Source organism: Ranitomeya imitator, chromosome 3 (genome assembly GCF_032444005.1).
Source record: "Ranitomeya imitator isolate aRanImi1 chromosome 3, aRanImi1.pri, whole genome shotgun sequence".
NCBI lineage: Eukaryota > Metazoa > Chordata > Amphibia > Anura > Dendrobatidae > Ranitomeya > Ranitomeya imitator.
In genome coordinates, this window is record NC_091284.1 from 751,391,202 (window position 1) to 751,415,428 (window position 24,227).

The 24,227-nt window shown below is 46.2% G+C and overlaps 1 protein-coding gene across 1 annotated transcript in view; it reads right to left on the minus strand.

The window, feature by feature from the left end:
• EXOSC8 (exosome component 8) overlaps positions 1–24,227 on the minus strand; it is a 56,605-nt gene that overhangs the window by 24,017 nt on the left and 8,361 nt on the right. The window contains exons 6-7 of the mRNA XM_069758952.1: positions 2,235–2,340; positions 2,000–2,045 (exon numbers count right to left, since the gene is read on the minus strand). Of these exons, the coding sequence (XP_069615053.1) occupies positions 2,000–2,045; positions 2,235–2,340 (152 nt within the window). The remainder of the gene's footprint in view (positions 1–1,999; positions 2,046–2,234; positions 2,341–24,227) is intronic.

Here is a 24,227-nt window from a genome sequence, read left to right on the forward strand (position 1 = left end):
TTTTGCCTTTTTTTACGGTGTTCACTGAAGGGGTTAACTAGTGGGACAGTTTTATAGGTCGGGTGGTTACGGACACGGCGATACCAAATGTGTACTTTTAATGTTTTTTTATTTTAGATAAAGAAATTTATGTATTGGAACAATATATATATATATATATATATATATATATATATATATATATATATATATATATATATATATTTATTATTTAGGAATATTTTTAGTTTTTTACACATGTAATTTTTTTTTTTTTTTTACATTGCCCCAGGGAAAGACATCACTGTATAGTGACAGATCGCTGATATGACACTTTGCAGAGCACTGTGTCAGATCAGCGATCTGACAGGCTCTGCAGGGAGGCTTCCAGGCACCTGCTCGGAGCAGTGACCATCGCAAGTGGTGCACGGTGGTGCAGTGACCATCGCAAGTCAAATTCCTGATGAGCAGCGTCGTTCACTACGCCACTAATCTTACTCCAGCAGGGACTGCGGTAAGATTTGTAATGAAGGCACATGCCACTCGCCAGACGTTCCCGATTCAGAAAAAGGCATTCGCCACTTAATAACCTCACACTCTGCTTGAAAAATAAAAAAAAACTATTCGTTTTGCTCAGCCATTTTCTGAGAATCATAACTTTAATTCTTCACGACCTCTGATGTACACTTGCGTCAAAGATCGTGTCCCTTCCTTTAATGTGGGTTCGCAAGCCTAGTCCCCCATCTTTCTCAGCACTTTATGACTCATTTAATTAGCCATGAAGAACCTTTAACAGCCGCGGGTGGACCGGTGCTCCGCCCCTGGATGTTAACTGTTTACTGACAACAGGATTTAACAAACGCTGGCCGGAACCGAGTTACTTAATCCCACCCATCGCCACCCATCACGTGATCACAGAGCGCCGATGGGTTGTCATGACACATGGGGTCTGTTTATGACCTCCATGCCTGTCATTGTGAATCTCCTGTGACCGACGTTCATAGGAAATTATGATTTCTGCTATATATAAGCCTCCTAAGGGGACTATTGAAGTCGGTAAAAAAAATGTTAAATAAAAAAAAAAAAAACACACAAGTTCACCCATTGAAAATAAAACAATAAAAAAAGAAAATAAATTCACATATTCGGTATCACCAAGTTCAGAAATGTCCGTGTTATCAATATATGAAAACAATTAATCCAAATCCGTAAACGGCGAAACGAGAAAAAAAATAAAAACACCAGAATTGCGTTTTTAATAAAATACAATAAGAAGGAAACAAAACATTATATCTACCCCCAAAAATGTATAAAAAATGTCAGCTTGGTGCGCAAAAATTAGCCATCACCCAGCCCCAGATGCCGAAAAATTAAAACGCTGCAAGTCTAGGAAAGTGGCCAAATAAGCGGAAAAAAAAAAATACTTACATGTTACTGGATTTTTTTTCCACTTAAATAAAAAAACAAAACCTGTAGATGTTTGGTATCTGCATACGCATACTGACCTGACAATCATAATGGCAGGCCATTTTTTACCATAGAGCGAACATGGAGAGTAAAAAAACAATTGTGGGATTGCGCTTTTATTGCAATTTCACCACATTTGGATTTTTTCCCCGTTTTCCAGTACACTATATTGTAAAAATCAATGGTGTAATTCAAAAAGTACAACTCATCCCCCCAAAAAACAAGCCCTCATATAGATATATCGATGGAAAAAAAAAGTTATGGCTCTGGGAAGAATAGAAGAAAAAAAAACGAAAGCTTATAAACGAAAAATCGCAAGGTCATAAAGGGGTTAATACTTTTTGGAAACAGATTTGTGACTTATTTTTTACGTGACAAAATGTGGTTTTAACCCGTGTGTTCTCTGCTTTATGCAACACTGCTTCAGGAACATACATGAAATGCAAACTGACAAAGGACGAGGACAAGATTGTTTTTTTGGTTACTTTTACCCTTTATTTCTAGATTTCGTGTTGCATACATCAATATAAAAAAAATAAAATAAAATCCATACCTTGCCACTTTCAATACACAGGTCTTCTTTCTGTATGATCTGTGAACTAAATATATAAATTGACGGTAAATTATGATTCGTTTTACCATTCTGGACTCTTATCTTTCCCTACCCGGACTCCACAAGATATATATATCGTCATATCTCCGCCATGTAGGTAAATCACAGATCTGCTACCACTTATAAGACCACTTAATATGGTTCATTTCACCTTCTATTCTGAACTCAGTCTTACGTTTCGATGACGTCCGCTATGAACTGACTGGCGACCTGTGCCTCCTCTCCTGGCGGTCCGGGGCGAAACCGTGAAGAACACAGCGGTGTGAGATCCACATTAGGTACTAAAAATAGAATTGTGGAAGTCTGAATAGAAGCTTCGCAATCATTAGGTCCAATGTAGAATCGCTTTTCATCTGATATTTCAATAATAAGATTAGAACGGATGTTACTGGTTTGTTACTTGATTTGTAAATGACACCCGAATCCCGAAAACTCGATTATTGGTTCCATTAAAAGCTATAAATGGAAATAATTGTTGATACTGTCACCTATTAAAACATGAAAGGGTCATCAAAGGTTCATGAATATATGAAATTAATGAGCAGAATCAGGTAAGTGGGTCTAGAATTCCAGGTCACATTGCAAACGATTCATACAAGTTTTTTGCCACTTTTGGTCCAGTAATGTAGTAGTAACCAATGCCAAGTATAATCTGGTACGGATCATTACCTGCAACTTCTCATCAAAGTATAATACTTTAGAAAAAATGGCACAGAACACACTTTAATAAGATAACGGTGTGTTAAAGGGAACCTGTCACCTGAAAAACGCCATTAACCTGCAGACATGGGGTTAATCTGCAGGTTAATACTGTTATTAACTGCCAGGTGCCTGCACTTAGACCTACGTTGCCAAGAGGAAATGATCTGTACTCCTCCCGGTAGCGTTCCAGTTTCAGTCACCGAGCTGTCAGTCAGTGCCAGGAGCACAGATCCGGTTTCAGTCTCGGCAACTTTATCTGTGCTTCTGGCGCTGACTGGAATTTATAATAATTATATATATTCCAGACCGAAAGTTTGGACACACCTTCTCACTTAAAGGAGAATGAATTACCTTATATACTCGAGTATAAGCCGACCCCCCTAATTTTGCCACAAAAAACTGGGAAAACTTATTGACTCGAGTATAAGCCTAGGGTAGGAAATGGAGCAGCTACTGGTAAATGTCAAAAATAAAAATAGATGCTCTGCACTATTCATTATGGCCCCATAGATGCTCCATATAAAGCTGTGCTATATAGAATGCTCTGCACCATTCATTATGGCCCCATAGATGCTCCATATAAAGCTGTGCCCCATATAGAATGCTCTGCACCGTTCATTATGGCCCCATAGATGCTCCTTATATAATGCTGCTGGTGCTGCAATAAAAAAAAGAAAAAAAAAAAAAAAAAAATCACATACTCCCCTCTCTTCGCTCAGGACGCCAGCGCTTTCAATATTTACCTGCTCCTCGTGCGGCTCCGTCTCCAGCACTGACGCTCAGCAGAGGGAGCGCACTGACTACGTCACCGCGCCCTCTAACCTGAGCGTCACTGCTAGAGGACACTGCAGACGGAGCCGCACCAGTGCGAGCAGCAGGTAAATATCGCGCAGCGATCCCCTCCCCGTATACTTACCTGCTCCTGGCGCGGTCCCTGCAGTCCCTGGCTTCCCCAGCGCTGCAGCTTCTTCCTGTAATTGAGCGGTCACAGTTACCGATCATTTACAGCAATGAATATGCTGCTCCTCCCCTATGGGGGTGGAGCCGCATACTCATTGCTGTAATGAGCGGTGCCATGTGATCACTCAGTACAGGAAGAATCTGCAGCGCCGGGGAAGCCAGGGACTGCAGGGACCGGGCCAGGAGCAGGTACGTATAATTACACAGCCCCCACTCCCCTTCCCCTGCCGACCTCCCGGTATATGACTCGAGTATAAGCCGAGAGGGGGACTTTCAGCCCAAAAAAATGGGCTGAAAATCTCGGCTTATACTCGAGTATATACTTAAAAAAGTGTGAAACAACTGAAATTATGTCTTATATTCTAGGTTCTTCAAAGTAGCCACCTTTTGCTTTGATGACTGCTTTGCACACTCCTGGCATTCTCTTAATGAGCTTCAAGAGGTAGTCACCAGGAATGGTCTTCCAACAATCTTGAAGGAGTTCCCAGAGATGCTTAGCACTTGTTGGCCCTTTTGCCTTCACTCTGGGGTCCAGCTCACCCCAAACCATCTCGATTGGGTTCAGGTCTGGTGACTGTGGAGGCCAGGTCATCTGGCGTAGCACCCCATCACTCTCCTTCTTGGTCAAATGTCATTGTCTTGTTGAAAAATAAATGATGGTCCAACCAAACTCAAACCGGATGGAATAGAATTCCGCTGCAAGATGCTGTGGTAGCCATGCTGGTTCAGTATGCCTTCAATTTTTGAATAAATCCCCAACAGTGTCACCAGCAAAGCCCCCCCACACCATCACACCTCCTCCTCCATGCTTCACGATGGGAACCAGGCATGTAGAGCCCATCCGTTCACCTTTTCTGCGTTGCACAAAGACACGATGGTTGGAACCAAAGATCTCAAATTTGGACTCATCAGACCAAAGCACAGATTTGCACTGGTCTAATGTCCATTTTTTGTGTTCTTTAGCCCAAACAAGTATCTTCTGCTTGTTGCCTGTCCTTAGCAGTGGTTTCCTAGCAGCTATTTTACCATGAAGGCCTGCTGCACAAAGTCTCCTCTTTAACAGTTGTAGAGATGTGTTTGCTGCTAGAACTCTGTGTGGCATTGACCTGGTCTCTAATATGAGCTGCTGTTAACCTGCGATTTCTGAGGCTGGTGACTCGGATAAACTTATCCTCAAAAGCAGACGTGACTCTTGGTCTTCCTTTCCTGGGGCGGTCCTCATGTGAGCCAGTTTCTTTGTAGCACTTGATGGTTTTTGCCACTGCACTTGGGGACCCTTTCAAAGTTTTCCTAATTTTTCGGACTGACTGACCTTCATTTCTTAAAGTAATGATGGCCACTCGTTTTTCTTTACTTAGCTGCTTTTTTCTTGCCATAATACAAATTCTAACAGTTTATTCAGTAGGACTATCAGCTGTGTATCCACCAGACTTCTGCACAACACAACTGATGGTCCCAACCCCATTTATAAGGCAAGAAATCCCACTTATTAAACCTGACAGGGCACACCTGTGAAGTGAAAAACCATTCCCCGTGACTACCTCTTGAAGCACATCAAGAGAATGCAAGAGTGTGCAAAGCTGTCATCAAAGCAAAAGGTGGCTACTTTGAAGAACCTAGAATATAAGACAATTTCAGTTGTTTCACACTTTTTTGTTAAGTATATAATTCACATGTGTTAATTCATAGTTTGATGCCTTCAGTGTGAATGTACAATTTTCATAGTCACAGCTCTGTACTGAGAATATATATATATATATATATATATATATATATATATATATATATATATATATATATATATATATATATATACGTATATACGTATATACACACACACATACATACAGTTAAGTCCATATATATTTGGACAGACAGCATTTTTCTAATTTTGGTTATGGACATTACCACAATGAATTTTAAGCAAAACAAGTCAGATGCAGTTGAAGTTCAGACTTTCAGCTTTCATTTGAGGGTATCCACATTAAAATTGGATGACGGGTTTAGGAATTTCACCTCCTTAACATGTGCCACCCTGTTTTTAAAGGGACCAAAAGTAATTGGACAATTGACCCCAAGGCTATTTCATGGACAGGTGTGGGCAATCACTTCGTTATGTCATTCTCAATTAAGCAGATAAAAGGCCTGGAGTTGATTTGAGGTGTGGTGCTTGCATTTGGAAGGTTTTGCTGTGAAGTAAACATGCGGTCAAAGGAGCTCTCCATGCAGGTGAAACAAGCCATCATTAAGCTGCGAAAACAGAAAAAACCCATCCGAGAAATTGCTACAATATTAGGAGTGGCAAAATCTACAGTTTGGTACATCCGGAGAAAGAAAGAAAGCACTGGTGAACTCATCAATGCAAAAAGACCTGGGCGCCCACGGAAGACAACAGTGGTGGATGATCGCAGAATAATCTCCATGGTGAAGAGAAACCCCTTCACAACAGCCAACCAAGTGAACAACACTCTCCAGGAGGTCGGCGTATCAATATCCAAATCTACCATAAAGAGAAGACTGCATGAAAGTAAATACAGAGGGTTCACTGCACGGTGCAAGCCACTCATAAGCATCAAGAATAAAAAGGCTAGACTGGACTTTGCTAAAAAAAACATCTAAAAAAGCCAGCACAGTTCTGGAAGAACATTCTTTGGACAGATGAAACCAAGATCAACCTCTACCAGATTGATGGAAAGAGAAAAGTACGGCGAAGGCGTGGTACAGCTCATGATCCAAAGCATACCACATCATCTGTAAAACACGGTGGAGGCAATGTGATGGCTTGGGCATGCATGGCTGCCAGTGGCACTGGGTCACTAGTGTTTATTGATGATGTGACACAGGACAGAAGCAGCCAAATGAATTCTGAGGTATTCAGAGCCGCCATACGGTGTGCTCAGATTCAGCCAAATGCAGCAAAACTGATTGGTCGTCGTTTCATACTACAGATGGACAATGACCCCAAACATAAAGCCAAAGCAACCCAGGAGTTTATTAAAGCAAAGAAGTGGAATATTATTGAATGGCCAAGTCAGTCACCTGATCTCAACCCAATTGAGCATGCATTTCACTTGTTAAAGACTAATCTTCAGACAGAAAGGTCCACAAAAAGCAACTGAAAACCACCGCAGTGAAGGCCTGGCAGAGCATCAGAAAGGAGGAAACACAATGTCTGGTGATGTCCATGAGTTCAAGACTTCAGGCAGTCATTGCCAACAAAGGGTTTTCAACCAAGTACTAAAAATTAACATTTCTCTATCGCCTCATTGGGGGACACAGGAAACCATGGGTGTATGCTGCTGCCACTAGGAGGCTGCCACTATGCAAATAAAAAAGTTAGCTGCTCCTCTGCAGTGTACACCCTACCGACAGGAAGTAGGATAATCAGTTTAGCTTAGTGTCAGTAGGAGGTGGACACGGGTCTTTCATTAGACCCTTATCTACCTCAATGTGCGTCGTTTTTCTTACAGGTTTTTTCGGAGGGATACAGGGTGCACAGTCACACCTGTAGTCCCACAATACGGACTATGAGTACGGCGTGTACTGCCACCCCGTATCCTCATAGATCCCTCTGCAGGACCAAGATCCTAGCACACAAGCGTGCTTAGAAGTCCGGTCCTGGCTCCATCCCCCACCCACTCGCCCACCAGAGCCTGTCGGTTGGAGGAGACAAGGACGTCCATCAGCTCCCTGGACGTCTCATTCCCCTCAGGTTGGTAACGGCGTGGGATGTTTAGGTGAGTATTTTCCCCTCCCATTCCCAGATCACTCGGTGGGGGAGAAGGTCGCTTTAGAAATGCGCTGCACGATTTTTACCTTTTATTTTTATTGGGGATCCCAGAGCCACACGGGCAGAACCGCATCGCACAAAGGCCGGTCAGGCACCCGCGCTCCCTCCTGAGCTGCGCCATTTTTTTCCACCGTGAAGGCCGGCTAGGGACGCTGGATCTGTCCCCTTCTTCGGCGGCCGCAGTGCTCTCCCTTCAGCAGCACTGGTCGGCGGCCGCAATGTCTCCACTTTCAGCGCGACAGCCTGGCAGGCCGCCGCACCACTTCCCCCCGCGGCCGCACTGCTCGGCGGCCACATTGCGTCCTGTTTCTGCTGCTTAGTCCCTGCGGCGCACTGCTCCGGCGCCGCGATTCTCTTCTCCGGCGGCGCTGGCCTCTAATTTAGGTCCCGGCTTCGGCCGGGGCCTACTTCCGGCGCCGCGACTCCACCACTTCCGGTTTGTTCGGGCGGGCTTTTCTCCCGCCCGACAACCTTTTCCCCGCATTCTCCGCCCACCAACGCCATCTTGGTGCTCCTGGGCGCTCAGCAAACTCCGCCCTCCCCACTTCGCTGGTGCCACACATCGCCACTCCAGCGCGCAGTCTGGCGTTTTTTTCCTGCGGTTCCTCTTCTTGAATTGCGGCAGGAGCTCATATCGCCTCCGTTTTCATCTGCTGTGAGTAGCTCAGCACTGTAGACCTCTGTCCCCCCCGAAACCCCGTCTCCTAACCCTCTAAGAATCCGTGCAGCCACTGGCTGTGGAGCATAGTGGTATTGTACAGCCGTGCAGTCACTGGCGTAATGCGTAATAGTACTCTAAAGCAGTGCAGTCGATGGTGTATCAGTACTCTAGTCCGGTGCAGTCACTGGCATAATACGTAATAGTACTCTGGACCCGTGCAACCACCGGCGTAATACGTAATAGTACGCTGGAGCCGTGCTATCACTGGCGTAGTAGCACTCTAGAACCGTACAGTCACTGGGTAGTGGTACTCTAGAGCCGTGCAGTCGCTGGTGTAATAAGTGCTCTAGAGCCGGGCAGTTACCAGCGGGGTATGGCAGTATGCCCCACGCTGCCGTCATCGGTGCCACTGTCCACCCCTCACTCTCCACAGGGAGAGGGATCATTATAAAACCTGCCATATGGCATTCACTTCGTAGAAGGTTTTCCGTTTTGTCACACTACTGTTGTGGTTTCTGCTATTGCAAATCTGTGCCTTGATCTTCAGCAGGGCGAGGCTCGGCTATTTCTCTAGACATAATGATGCTAGAGCCCAGGCATATCGAAAGTTTCCTTATCTCCTGCTCAGGAGCACTCGCCTTCCATCTCCCTGCAGCCCCCTCTGGATGCAACCATTACTCTGCTCTAAGCAGAGAGGGGAGCGGCTCCTACCCACTTCATGACTGCAGTGTTCGGACCTAACTTCCAGCTGGTTAAGAGTCCGTATTTCACAGCAATGTCTGCCGTGGCTCAGTGGATAAAGAATCTGACCACATATCGCAGGCGCAAGGTTTGAACTCGGGTTCACAACAGAGAGTAGAGTTTAGTCTCCCTGTTGACAAGCCTACTGTCCTACCTTCAGGAGAACGAGCACGGCAGGACATACTTCAAGACAGACTCCGTGGTGCGGCTTACTACACGGAAGCTGTTATTCTGCCTAAGGCCGTCAGGTATCATGACCTAGACCGCTACACAGAATCATCTCTCTCCTATACCCTTCTCCAGGGTTCTCTCCATGTTGATTTAGTCAGGATACCGAGAGCCGATCGCAGCAGTACTCTATCCGCCATAGTCTCAGGATACGGAGAGCCGATAGAGTACTGCTGCGATCGGCTATAGTGCTGCTATCTGCCATAGCCGCAGGATACTGAGAGCCGATCGCAGCAGTACTCAATCCACCATCCAGGTTGCTCACGCACCACCTTCCAGGTACAGTACGGTATTTGAAGCTGTCGTTACTTCATCGGATAAGACGTTTCTTGGATTGACCACTGCAGTGGTACTGGCATTCTGTACTGTATTCAGGTAAACATAGTAACATAGTAACATAGTTAGTAAGGCCGAAAAAAGACATTTGTCCATCCAGTTCAGCCTATATTCCATCATAATAAATACCCAGATCTACGTCCTTCTACAGAACCTAATAATTGTATGATACAATATTGTTCTGCTCCAGGAAGACATCCAGGCCTCTCTTGAACCCCTCGACTGAGTTCGCCATCACCACCTCCTCAGGCAAGCAATTCCAGATTCTCACTGCCCTAACAGTAAAGAATCCTCTTCTATGTTGGTGGAAAAACCTTCTCTCCTCCAGACGCAAAGAATGCCCCCTTGTGCCCGTCACCTTCCTTGGTATAAACAGATCCTCAGCGAGATATTTGTATTGTCCCCTTATATACTTATACATGGTTATTAGATCGCCCCTCAGTCGTCTTTTTTCTAGACTAAATAATCCTAATTTCGCTAATCTATCTGGGTATTGTAGTTCTCCCATCCCCTTTATTAATTTTGTTGCCCTCCTTTGTACTCTCTCTAGTTCCATTATATCCTTCCTGAGCACCGGTGCCCAAAACTGGACACAGTACTCCATGTGCGGTCTAACTAGGGATTTGTACAGAGGCAGTATAATGCTCTCATCATGTGTATCCAGACCTCTTTTAATGCACCCCATGATCCTGTTTGCCTTGGCAGCTGCTGCCTGGCACTGGCTGCTCCAGGTAAGTTTATCATTAACTAGGATCCCCAAGTCCTTCTCCCTGTCAGATTTACCCAGTGGTTTCCCGTTCAGTGTGTAATGGTGATATTGATTCCCTCTTCCCATGTGTATAACCTTACATTTATCATTGTTAAACCTCATCTGCCACCTTTCAGCCCAAGTTTCCAACTTATCCAACTTAGGTAGGTCAAACGAACTCTCCTATTCCTCCCGTTCGATTGCAGCAGTACTCTGTCCGCTAGCCAGGTTTTAGATGTCATCCTCCAGACACATTTAGTCTATACCTGCCGTCTTTCCAGTGGTCTAGATGTGCCCGAGATCGAGTACTGCATTGGTCCTGCTCTTTTGCCCCAGAGTCAGGTGAGTCAGTAACGCTCTCTATCACGCTCTTATGGGTCCTTTGCAGATTCTGCCTAGGCTCCCCTCTAGTCACCACTCAGAGGGAGGTGCCCGGTATCCATCACTTCTGGCTGGCTGCCGCAGCGGTTACAATCCGCTTTCAGGTGAGCCAGAGGCGCAACCTTTGCCGTGTGTTTCAGGGTCAATAACGTCTGTAGTCTATTAACAGTTAAACAGAAGATCTACCACATACCACAAGGTGGACCTCAGTGCCACAGGGTCGACCACAGTGGCAGCATAAGTGGCCTGTCCACTTTCAGGTAGGTCGGACACGCTGGTCTCGGGTACCGACTGGTCGCAGCCTTTCTTCAGCCACGCACTGGGCCTTAATTACGTGTTGTTCCCCAGGGGCCTTCCTCTCCATCTGGTTATTCGGACCTACCACTACCTATCCAGTAGGTCAGTTTACAGTGCGGTCCTTGGTCTATCTGCACTATCCAGTGCGTTACTCCTATCAGTGCATTACTCCCATCATATATGATTTACAGTATTATACGTTCGGGCTGTCTTACGGAGTCAGAGCCCATATAATACCTTGACTCATGATTGTTCACGGCACTATTCTAGGGGTCTTTGAACTTCCTCAAAACAGAGCTTCGCTTTTATGTGTCAGCACTTACCTCTTCTTTCTTACAGACACTGGATTAAACCTCGAGCAGCTCCAGGATTTTATTTCCGACCGTGGCAGGAACAGGTTCTCCCACCTCGGATAGGAATGGTATCTTACTCTGTGCAAGCATCATCCAGTGTAGAAGGCTGCTCCACGCCTGGATCCGATGATAGGGTTTTGGTGATAATACGTTCCTTCCTTCAGCAGGATTCGTATCCTTTTCACCGTTATTCTCCGTTGTGTGGGGTCTTATACCTAGGTAAGTAGATCCACACGCTAGAACCCTCTCCCCGTTCCAGAAGGTCCGGGTCGGATAGAGTCACTCATGTCGTCATAGGTAAGGATCTTCCTTTTGGCAGTCAAGTTTTTTTCTGGGGCCTATGTACTTCTTCCTAGGGCCAACTTCCCATGGAATTGACATTCTCCAGGCTTTCCATGGACTATCCTCCTTTGACTGCTCATACAGTTAGGGCCAGAAATATTTGGACAGTGACACAAGTTTTGTTATTTTAGCTGTTTACAAAAACATGTTCAGAAATACAATTACCGTATATACTCGAGTATAAGCCGAGATTTTCAGCCCAAATTTTAGGGCTGAAAGTGCCCCCCTCGGCTTATACTCGAGTCACGGTAGCGGTGGGGTCGGCAGGTGAGGGGCTGAGGGCGCTGGGGTATACTTACCTAGTCCCAGCGATCCTCGCGCTGTCCCTGCCGTCCCACGGGCTTCGGCGCTGCAGCTTCTTCCTCTCTTCAGCGGTCACGTGGGACCGCTCATTACAGAAATGAATAAGCGGCTCCACCTCCCATAGGGGCGGAGCCGCTTATTCATTTCTCTAATCAGCGGTGCCGGTGACCGCTGACAGGAAGAGCTGCAGCGCCGAAGACAGGAGGGGACAGCGCGAGGATCGCCAGGACTAGGTGAGTATAGCATATTCACCTGTCCTCGTTCCAGCCGCCGGGCGCCGATCCATCTTCCCGGCCGGCGCCTCCATCTTCCCGGCGTCTGCGCTCTCTGACTGATCAGGCAGAGGGCGCGATGACGCACATAGTGTGCGCGGCGCCCTCTGCCTGATCAGTCAGAGCAGAGACGCCGGGAAGATGGAGGCGCCGGAACAAGACGCTGGGAGCTGCAATCAAGGGAGGTGAGTATGTGTTTTTTTTTTTTTATTGCAGCAGTAGCAGCAGCAGCACAGATTAATGTGGAGCATCTATGGGGCACAGTGAACGGTGCAGAGCACCGTATAAGGCACATCTATGGGGCACAATGAACGGTGCAGAGCACCGTATAAGGCACAGCTAGGGGGCACAATGAACGGTGCAGAGCACCGTATAAGGCACAGCTAGGGGGCACAATGAACGGTGCAGAGCACCGTATAAGGCACAGCTAGGGGGCACAATGAACGGTGCAGAGCACCGTATAAGGCACAGCTAGGGGGCACAATGAACGGTGCAGGGCACCGTATATGGCACAGCTAGGGGGCACAATGAACGGTGCAGAGCACCGTATAAGGCACAGCTAGGGGGCACAATGAACGGTGCAGAGCACCGTATAAGGCACAGCTAGGGGGCACAATGAACGGTGCAGAGCACCGTATAAGGCACAGCTAGGGGGCACAGTGAACGGTGCAGAGCACCGTATATGGCACAGCTAGGGGGCACAATGAACGGTGCAGAGCACTATATGGGGCACAGCTATGGGGAAATATGAATGGTGTAGAGCACTATATGGCACAGCTATGGGGAAATAATGATCTATTTTTATTTTTGAAATTCACCGGTAGTTGCTGCATTTCCACCCTAGGCTTATACTCAAGTCAATAAGTTTTCCCAGTTTTTTGTGGCAAAATTAGGGGGGTCGGCTTATACTCGGGTCGGCTTATACTCGAGTATATACGGTATATATATAATATGGGCTGAAAGTGCACACTCCCAGCTGCAATATGATAGTTTCCACATCCAAATCGGAGAAAGGGTTTAGGAATCATAGCTCTGTAATGCATAGCGTCCTCTTTTTCAAGGGACCAAAAGTAATTGGACAATGGACTCTAAGGGCTGCAATTAACTCTGAAGGCGTCTCCCTCGTTAACCTGTAATCAATGAAGTAGTTAAAAGGTCAGGGGTGGATTCCAGGTGTGTGGTTTTGCATTTGGAAGCTGTTGCTGTGAGCAGACAACATGCGGCCAAAGGAACTCTCAATTGAGGTGAAGCAGAACATCCTGAGGCTGAAAAAAAAAGAAAAAATCCATCAGAGAGATAGCAGACATGCTTGGAGTAGCAAAATCAACAGTTGGGTACATTCTGAGAAAAAAGGAATTGACTGGTGAGCTTGGGAACTCAAAAAGGCCTGGGCGTCCACGGATGACAACAGTGGTGGATGATCGCCGCATACTTAATTTGGTGAAGAAGAACCCGTTCACAACATCAACTGAAGTCCAGAACACTCTCAGTGAAGTAGGTGTATCTGTCTCTAAGTCAACAGTAAAGAGAAGACTCCATGACAGTAAATACAAAGGGTTCACATCTAGATGCAAACCATTCATCAATACCAAAAATAGACAGGCCAGAGTTAAATTTGCAGAAAAACACCTCAAGAAGCCAGCTCAGTTCTGGAAAAGTATTCTATGGACAGATGAGACAAAGATCAACCTGTACCAGAATGATGGGAAGAAAAAAGTTTGGAGAAGAAAGGGAACGGCACATGATCCAAGGCACACCACATCCTCTGTAAAACATGGTGGAGGCAACGTGATGGCATGGGCATGCATGGCTTTCAATGGATATCCTGGGCTGTGTACAGCAGTGCAGGACACCCACGGAAACTAGTGAGAGGAGGACTGGTGTGTTTAGTGTCTGCAACATGTGAAGCTGTGATTGGAGACTGTAATCTAAAAGCCATATGATGTGTAGTGCTATGAAATGGGCACTGAGACGAGATGCAACTGTGTGTATTGAATTTTGATAACGCGTACAATAAAATGCTATCCACCCTTATGTGTGAAGTAACACATTAAAGAGACTTTTAAGTTTGAACTTTGTGGGTCACTGCCTCTTCACTGCGTATGGTGCTACCGCAGCATCACAGTGTATATGTATATACAGCTCTGGCAAAAATGAAGAGACCATCACATCAAAACCCAGTCATGGGCAGCCCAATCTCCAGACCTGAACCCCCTCTGAAAACCTCTAGAATGTAATCAAGAGGATGATGGATAGTCACAAGCCATCAAACAAAGAAGAACTGCTTACATTTTTGCGCCAGAAGCAGTGTGAAAGACTGGTGGAAAGGATGCCAAGACGCATGAAAGCTGTGATTAAAAATCATGGTTATTCCACAAAAGAGGGATTTTTGGTACTCACCGTAAAATCTCTTTCTTGAAGAATTCATTGGGGGACACAGGTAACCATGGGTGTATGCTGCTGTCGCTAGGAGGCTGACACTATGCAAAAAAGGAAGATTAGCTCCTCCTCCACAGTATACACCCACCGACAGGCACAAAGTACCTCAGTTAGTGTTAGAGCAGTAGGAGAAGCAACCAAAAAACTCAACATATGTACCAATCCAACAACGAAGGCACATAGATCAAATAATGGTACAACATATGTACCCAAATAATGGTATAAACAGTTAGGGAGGGTGCTGTGTCCCCCAATGAAGGCTCCAAGAAAGAGATTTTACGGTGAGTACCAAAAATCCCTCTTTATCGCTTCATTGGGGGACACATGTAACCATGGGACGTCCCAAAGCAGTCCCTAGGGTTGGAAACAGGAAGATTCAAGGAATAAATTGACTCAGGTCAGCCGGTGCAAAACTGCCGCCTGCATACCTTCCTTTCCAGGCCTGCAGACGAGGCATGGGTATGAACCCCGTAAAAACTCGTAAAGGAGTGCAAAGATGACCAGGTTCCGGCCTTACAATCTGGAAAGCCAAATCCTGGTATCGGACAGCCCAGGAAGCTCCCACCGCAGAGCGGAGTGAGCCTTCACTCCCGGAAGAGCCTTCACCTCCCGATGAGGCAGTTTGTCCTGAACGCGGAATGCGTCCACGGCAATAGTGAACTTATAAGCTAGGAGCCCATTAAGAAAACCCTCACAGATGATCCAATTTCACTTGTCAGAAGTGTAGACTAGTGGCCCTTTTAGAAGAGAAGGTGCGGGGTCTGGAAGAAAGAATAGCAACTTTGAAACTCATCAAAGAGAATGAAGACTTTCTAGACAGAACAGAAGCATCTCTACTGGTCACAGAAGGTGCAAAAAGTGTCAGAGAACCTCCAAAAGCAGATGAGTGGAAGCATGTGACCAAAAGAAGCAAGAAGACCATGGAGAAATCACCAACCACACAACTGAAGAACCGATATCAAATCTTTGTAGAGGATGAAGATGGCACACCTAAGAATGAAGCAATACCAGCAAGCAAAAAAGAAAAGGGCACACAGCAACAAGTGACAGCAAAAAGTACAGCCAAGAAGCAACGAAGAGTGGTGGTGGTGGGAGACTCACTACTGAGAGGCACAGAAGCAGCCATCTGCAGACCGGACATAACTGCAAGAGAAGTATGCTGCCTTCCAGGTGCGATGATCAAGGATGTGACCGATAGGATACCAAAGCTCTTCAGCTCCAAGGACGTCCACCCATTTCTTCTGATACATGTTGGCACCAATGACACGGCAAGGAAGGACCTACCGACAATCTGCAAGGACTTTGAAGAGTTGGGGAAGAAAGTAAAAGAACTGGATGCACAGGTAGTTTTTTCTTCTATCCTTCCAGTAGATGGGCATGGCACCAGGAGATGGAACAGGATCCTTGATGCAAACAACTGGCTAAGACGATGGTGCAGACAACAAGGATTTGGATTCCTGGACCACGGTGTGAATTACTGGTATGATGGACTCCTCGCCAGAGACGGACTACACCTCAACAAACCTGGGAAACACACATTCGCCAGAAGACTCGCTACACTCATCAGGAGGGCGTTAAACTAGAAAAAGAGGGGACGGGAAGAAAAACATTAGACTCGTACAAAGACGACCCAGGAAAACATACTCAGAAGGGAGGTAAGAACATTTCTAAAACAATCCACAGTGAGGAGATTGGAACAAAACAAAATCCTCTAAACTGCATGCTCGCAAACGCCAGAAGCCTGACAAACAAGATGGAAGAACTAGAAGCAGAAATATCTACAGGTAACTTTGACATAGTGGGAATAACCGAGACATGGTTAGATGAAAGCTATGACTGGGCAGTTAACTTACAGGGTTACAGTCTGTTTAGAAAGGATCGTAAAAATCGGAGAGGAGGAGGGGTTTGTCTCTATGTAAAGTCTTGTCTAAAGTCCACTTTAAGGGAGGATATTAGCGAAGGGAATGAAGATGTCGAGTCCATATGGGTTGAAATTCATGGAGGGAAAAATGGTAACAAAATTCTCATTGGGGTCTGTTACAAACCCCCAAATATAACAGAAAGCATGGAAAGTCTACTTCTAAAGCAGATAGATGAAGCTGCAACCCATAATGAGGTCCTGGTTATGGGGGACTTTAACTACCCGGATATTAACTGGGAAACAGAAACCTGTGAAACCCATAAAGGCAACAGGTTTCTGCTAATAACCAAGAAAAATTATCTTTCACAATTGGTGCAGAATCCAACCAGAGGAGCAGCACTTTTAGACCTAATACTATCTAATAGACCTGACAGAATAACAAATCTGCAGGTGGTTGGGCATTTAGGAAATAGCGACCACAATATTGTACAGTTTCACCTGTCTTTCACTAGGGGGACTTGTCAGGGAGTCACAAAAACATTGAACTTTAGGAAGGCAAAGTTTGAACAGCTTAGAGATGCCCTTAATCTGGTAGACTGGGACAATATCCTCAGAAATGAGAATACAGATAATAAATGGGAAATGTTTAAGAACATCCTAAATAGGCAGTGTAAGCGGTTTATACCTTGTGGGAATAAAAGGACTAGAAATAGGAAAAACCCAATGTGGCTAAACAAAGAAGTAAGACAGGCAATTAACAGTAAAAAGAAAGCATTTGCACTACTAAAGCAGGATGGCACCATTGAAGCTCTAAAAAACTATAGGGAGAAAAATACTTTATCTAAAAAACTAATTAAAGCTGCCAAAAAGGAAACAGAGAAGCACATTGCTAAGGAGAGTAAAACTAATCCCAAACTGTTCTTCAACTATATCAATAGTAAAAGAATAAAAACTGAAAATGTAGGCCCCTTAAAAAATAGTGAGGAAAGAATGGTTGTAGATGACGAGGAAAAAGCTAACATATTAAACACCTTCTTCTCCACGGTATTCACGGTGGAAAATGAAATGCTAGGTGAAATCCCAAGAAACAATGAAAACCCTATATTAAGGGTCACCAATCTAACCCAAGAAGAGGTGCGAAACCGGCTAAATAAGATTAAAATAGATAAATCTCCGGGTCCGGATGGCATACACCCACGAGTACTAAGAGAACTAAGTAATGTAATAGATAAACCATTATTTCTTATTTTTAGTGACTCTATAGCGACAGGGTCTGTTCCGCAGGACTGGCGCATAGCAAATGTGGTGCCAATATTCAAAAAGGGCTCTAAAAGTGAACCTGGAAATTATAGGCCAGTAAGTCTAACCTCTATTGTTGGTAAAATATTTGAAGGGTTTCTGAGGGATGTTATTCTGGATTATCTCAATGAGAATAACTGTTTAACTCCATATCAGCATGGGTTTATGAGAAATCGCTCCTGTCAAACCAATCTAATCAGTTTTTATGAAGAGGTAAGCTATAGACTGGACCACGGTGAGTCATTGGACGTGGTATATCTCGATTTTTCCAAAGCGTTTGATACCGTGCCGCACAAGAGGTTGGTACACAAAATGAGAATGCTTGGTCTGGGGGAAAATGTGTGTAAATGGGTTAGTAACTGGCTTAGTGATAGAAAGCAGAGGGTGGTTATAAATGGTATAGTCTCTAACTGGGTCGCTGTGACCAGTGGGGTACCGCAGGGGTCAGTATTGGGACCTGTTCTCTTCAACATATTCATTAATGATCTGGTAGAAGGTTTACACAGTAAAATATCGATATTTGCAGATGATACAAAACTATGTAAAGCAGTTAATACAAGAGAAGATAGTATTCTGCTACAGATGGATCTGGATAAGTTGGAAACTTGGGCTGAAAGGTGGCAGATGAGGTTTAACAATGATAAATGTAAGGTTATACACATGGGAAGAGGGAATCAATATCACCATTACACACTGAACGGGAAACCACTGGGTAAATCTGACAGGGAGAAGGACTTGGGGATCCTAGTTAATGATAAACTTACCTGGAGCAGCCAGTGCCAGGCAGCAGCTGCCAAGGCAAACAGGATCATGGGGTGCATTAAAAGAGGTCTGGATACACATGATGAGAGCATTATACTGCCTCTGTACAAATCCCTAGTTAGACCGCACATGGAGTACTGTGTCCAGTTTTGGGCACCGGTGCTCAGTAAGGATATAATGGAACTAGAGAGAGTACAAAGGAGGGCAACAAAATTAATAAAGGGGATGGGAGAACTACAATACCCAGATAGATTAGCGAAATTAGGATTATTTAGTCTAGAAAAAAGACGACTGAGGGGCGATCTAATAACCATGTATAAGTATATAAGGGGACAATACAAATATCTCGCTGAGGATCTGTTTATACCAAGGAAGGTGACGGGCACAAGGGGGCATTCTTTGCGTCTGGAGGAGAGAAGGTTTTTCCACCAACATAGAAGAGGATTCTTTACTGTTAGGGCAGTGAGAATCTGGAATTGCTTGCCTGAGGAGGTGGTGATGGCGAACTCAGTCGAGGGGTTCAAGAGAGGCCTGGATGTCTTCCTGGAGCAGAACAATATTGTATCATACAATTATTAGGTTCTGTAAAAGGACGTAGATCTGGGGATTTATTATGACGGAATATAGGCTGAACTGGATGGACAAATGTCTTTTTTCGGCCTTACTAACTATGTTACTATGTTACTATGACGAACAGGGCATCAAATTGACGTAAGGGAGCAGTCCTTGAAAGGCAGACTTGGATAGCTGTGACGGGATCCAGCTTGTAGAGGGACTTCTCCAGGAGATGGACCGGAGAGACACAGAAGGAAGGACAATGTCTTCATTAATGAGCAATGACAAGACCACCTTGGGTAGAAAGGAAGGAACAGTCCTGAGAACTACCGTGTCCCAATATAGAACTAGGAGAGAGGAACGGCAGGACAATGCCGCTGAGAAACTCTCCTGATGGACGTAATTTAACGACGACAACTGTCCAAGAGAGGAGAAAAAACGTCATGTCTTGAATGGGCTCAACAGGAGCGTGCTGCAGTGCGCCAAAGACAGGGTTAAAAACCCATGGATCTATAGGAAGATGATAAGGAGGTACCCGGTGGGCGACACCTTGAAGAAAGGTCCTTTACCTGGGAACGAGAAGCCAGACTTCGTTGGAAAAGAATTGGCAGAAACGTTAGAGCCAAGTCAAGACCCGCTTGTAGAAAACCAAGAATGGACGGAAGAGAAAAAAGGACATAGGGACCAAACCCTTGTCCACACTCCACCGGAAGAAGGCCTATCAGTGTTTGTAGTAGATATGCAAGGATGCTGGTTTCCTGGCCCTAATTAATAATGGTCTGAATGACCAGACTGGTCTCAACCGCCATGCTGTTAAACTTCGAGACTATAAACTCTGGTTGAAGAGGGAACCTTAAGAGAGAGCATCTGGATGGCCTGGAAGCTTCCAAGGGGCGTCCATGAACATGTTTACCGGGCCCTTCTTGGCCAGTACGGAGCTATCAGAATTATAGGGATCCTTTCTTCCTCTATCCCTTTCACGAGACTCAGACAAGGGGAGAGACAGAAAAAGATAAGGCAGTTGGAATTGTGACCACGATATTACTAGAGCATCTCAAGAGCTGGCTAGCGGATCCCGGGACCTGGCTACGAACCAAGGAATCTCGTGGTTTATCCAAGACGCCATAAGGACGACGTCCGAGGAGCCCCATTTCTATGGATGAAGACGGCGGGGCTGAGCAATAACCCGCGCGAAGCGAGACCCTGATGGCTCAGAAAATCGGTTGCCCGACTTTCTACCCACAGAATGTGCACGGCTGACATAGCGGAAATGTGACGTTCTGCCCATTTCAGAATCCTTGTTACCTCTATCTTAACTTGTTTGTTTATGTAAGCCTCGGCCGTGGCATTGTCCGACTGTATGCAGACCGGCTGGCTTGGAAAGAGAGAATGCCAGTGGCGAAGAGCAAAGAAAAAATTGCCCTGATCCTCCAGGAGATTGACGGGGAGAGAGGCCTCTTAGGTGTTCCAGTGGCCCTGCGCTGTGTGATGAAGAAAAAAGCGGCTCCCCAAATGAGGAGACTGATGTAGGTGGTGATGAACTACCATCAGAGAGGAAGGAAGGACTTCCTTCATAGGACTGATGCCAACAGAGTCACCAAGTGAGGGACTGCATCACCCTGAGAGATAGAAGCACGGGATCATCCAGGGAGACGACCAGATGGCCAGCTGAAGAGGACAGGCATGGAACTGGGCAAAAGAAACAGCTTCCATGGCGACAATCTCTTTCCCCTAGAACTCTCATGCAGGACCGTACGAAGAGAGAAGCTGGACGCTTTAGAGTACAGATTCCCAGGCAGAGGGATGAAAGACCTCTCCTTTGGAAAGAAATCACGGGCTTGGGTCGTGTTGCACCTTATACCTAGAAACACCAGATGCTGAGCAAAGGTGAGGGAGAACTTCTCTCTGTTATAATCTAGCCGAGATGGTCCAGAGTATCCAGAGTAAACTGAAGACTCTGGTTGTAGTCTCGGCAGGACGGCTCCTTGATCAGAAGATCGTCCAAGTAGGGAAATTATGAAAAAAACCCTGGAGAGAAGGATGTCCATGACCGCTGCCATGACGTGACTAGTCTGGGAGCAGAGGCCAGGTCGAAAGGAAGGGCCGTGAACTGATAAAGACTCTCCTGGATCGCAAACCATAGGAACCTCTGATGCTAAACACAAACAGGAATGTGAAGAATTCTCCAGAGTCCATGGAAGTGATAAACGAACGTAGGGACTCGGTCCTGAAAAGACAGAACCAAACGTGACAGGTAAAGCGCTCGAGGTCCAAAAACGGAGGGAGCGGTCCATCTTCCATCGGGACTATGAAAAGAATAGAGTAGAACCCCGAAAATCGTACGTTTCAGGGGACGGGTACAATCACTCACTCCTGTGCGTGCCTGAAGAACTCCTGGGGCCTGCAACGTATGACGTGGCGGGCAAAACAGAAGGTAACTTCTAACTGGGGAAGAAGAAAAGTCGGTTTTGTAGCCAAGGCCATCTCTCTCGAGATTGAAACAACCTTTTCCTATTAAAAGGACATTTAGACTTGGACCAAAGTTATTTGATCCAGCTTGGATCCAAAAGGTTTAGAGCCTTGGAGTGTATAGCAACAATGTTGCTGGTAGCCGTCGTGGAACAACCAGCCGCATCAAAAGGGAGAGGTGACGAGATATTTGCCAGCATGGGCAATCTGATATGCCAGATCTGGCATCCCATCCGGGGAAGCTGCCGTTAGAATACCCTGAGTAATCATTCTTGCCCCGGCAGACATGGATTTTGACACCCAGGTGTAGGCAAATATGGGACAGAGAGAGGCGCCAGCTGCTTCAAAGGCTGACATAGCAAAGGATTCAATCTGTCCATCTGTAGAATCCTTAAGCGATGCACTGATCGGTAGAGACAAGTCTGTCTTGGAAGACAGGCGAGAAGCAAGCGGATCCACATTAGGGATTCTGCCCATTTATCAAGAAGGTCTGGGCTAAAGGAGTAGAGGATGTGTAGCGTCTTCCTACCTGGGAATCGCTTTTCAGGGTGTTCCCAGTGTCTAGAAATAATCACAACAACTTGCCTGAGATTAGGGAAAACTCCGGGAAGGACAGTGCTCCTGAGCAAGTGCCTCGTCCTTCCTTAGGTTCAGAATTTTGGAAATTTGCCAAGATGAGGCTATTGAGCATATCTTGCATCTTTCAGGTCTGGTCCGTATCAGACTCAGACTGGGAATCCATATCCGACCCTAAAAACCGCCTCCGAGGAGGGGGCATGGGATGAGGAATGCATCCAGGAGAAAGTAGAGGGACCCGCAGCTTCCTTTGTACCCGATTTGTCCCTATGAAAGTCGCGGTCAGGTGTGTGCGAATCACCGCGAGAGGTGTTCGAGCACTGGTGGCAGAAAACAAACGTGGAGGTCGCTCCAGGACCTGGACCGAGGACTGCGGGACTTTAGTCAGATCTGAGACTGACTGTGATATGGTAACAGCCCACTCCGGAGGGAGGGGAGTGCTCTCATCCCGGGCGTTAGAGGGTTTCTCTGAATGCCACTTTTCTTTTACAGATGGCACAAGCGTCACGGATATAGAGACAGGAATGGGCCTCCCTGAGATTGGACATAAGTGATGGACTAGGGCTACAGCTGGGGAGAGCTATGCCCTTGTGCAGAGAGAAATTAACCAGTCTGTGCTGGTCCTACCTGATAACAGAGACGGCGCTGTCACTGCTCAGGCTGCAGTGTCTCCCAGATCTAGTGCAGGTTAGTGATGGACGCCTGTTGTGCCCTTTAGATGATGATGATGAATGCACGATTCTTCATACGCTTTCGAATCTTCACACACTTTGCAGGCAGATACACTATGTCCCTCCTGCGGGGGGCATCTCGGGAGAGAGGGATAGAGAAAACACACTCTCTTATTAGGCCAGGAGACGGGGCCTCAGCGTATGGCGTGCCCTAATTAGCCGAAAGTCCAGCAAGGGGGCGTGGCTAAGCAGATGGTGATTGCTTATTGGTTGGGGCCCGGTAAGTGGGCGTGGCTACACAGAGTCCAGGAGAAGGCCCAAAGCTGGGGGCTAAATTAAGAGGACATGCAATTATGCGATGCCTTGGCACCTGCAATGACAGGACCGGAAAATGGCATTAACGTCCTAGTCCGGTATGGCCACGTCTGACGGTATCAGGGAGTAGGGGCTCTCCTATTGGCTGTGCCGCCGGAGGAGTGCACCGGGAAGGAAGAGGAGGCCCCTGATAGGGAAAAAAGTGTGCGATAATTACGCTTGCTTAATGCAGGGGCGTTAACTAAGCACTAGCATGAAGAAAAAGATGGCCACTGTCGTTCAGAGACCCATATTCTGTGCGCGGTTCTTCACGGGTAAACAGTGAGGCAGGCGGGTAGCTGCCGGGCACAGAGAAAGGGACATACCTGTAAAAGGTGAGTCCCGAATCTCTCTTCACTGACAAAGATCACATCAGGAGCCCTCAGGGTGGGTGAGGGTCACTGGAAACTGGGATCCTCCTTCGAGCACCGTCTCTGGACTGTGCAGAAGACGGCATCAACCCCTTACAAGAAGAGGGAAGGTCACCGCTGGTGACCACCGTCTTCCTCTCAGTCCTCTCCGAGGAGAGGGTGAGGAGAGGAAAAGGCAAGGACTTGCCACCAGTAATCACCCTGAAACACCAGTAAAGGTGACAAGGGAAAAAGTCCTGCCTGCGGATCCGAGAGTGGACGATGTGGGTGACACCACACTGCTCTCTCGGTCGCATAAATGTAGGAAAACGGGGTGAGACATTAAACCCCGTTACCCTGAAGCTAAAGATCCTGAAAGACAAAGGAAAAAAGATTAATAAAACACAACAGGTGACCTGAAAAGGAAAAGATGGAATCTTGGATCAGATCCACATCTGCTTCCTACAGACACTAAGCTTAAACTGAGGTACTTTGTGCCCGTCGGTGGGTGTATACTGCGGAGGAGGAGGAGCTAATGTCAGCCTCCTAGCGACAGCAGCATACACCCAGGTTACCCGTGTTCCCCAATGAAGGGATAAAGAAATATTGATTTCTGAACTGTTCCCGAGTTAAAACATTAGTATTGTTGTTTCTAAATCTAAATGATTATGAACTTCTTTTCTCTGCATTATTTGAGGTCTGAAAGCACTGGGGGTTT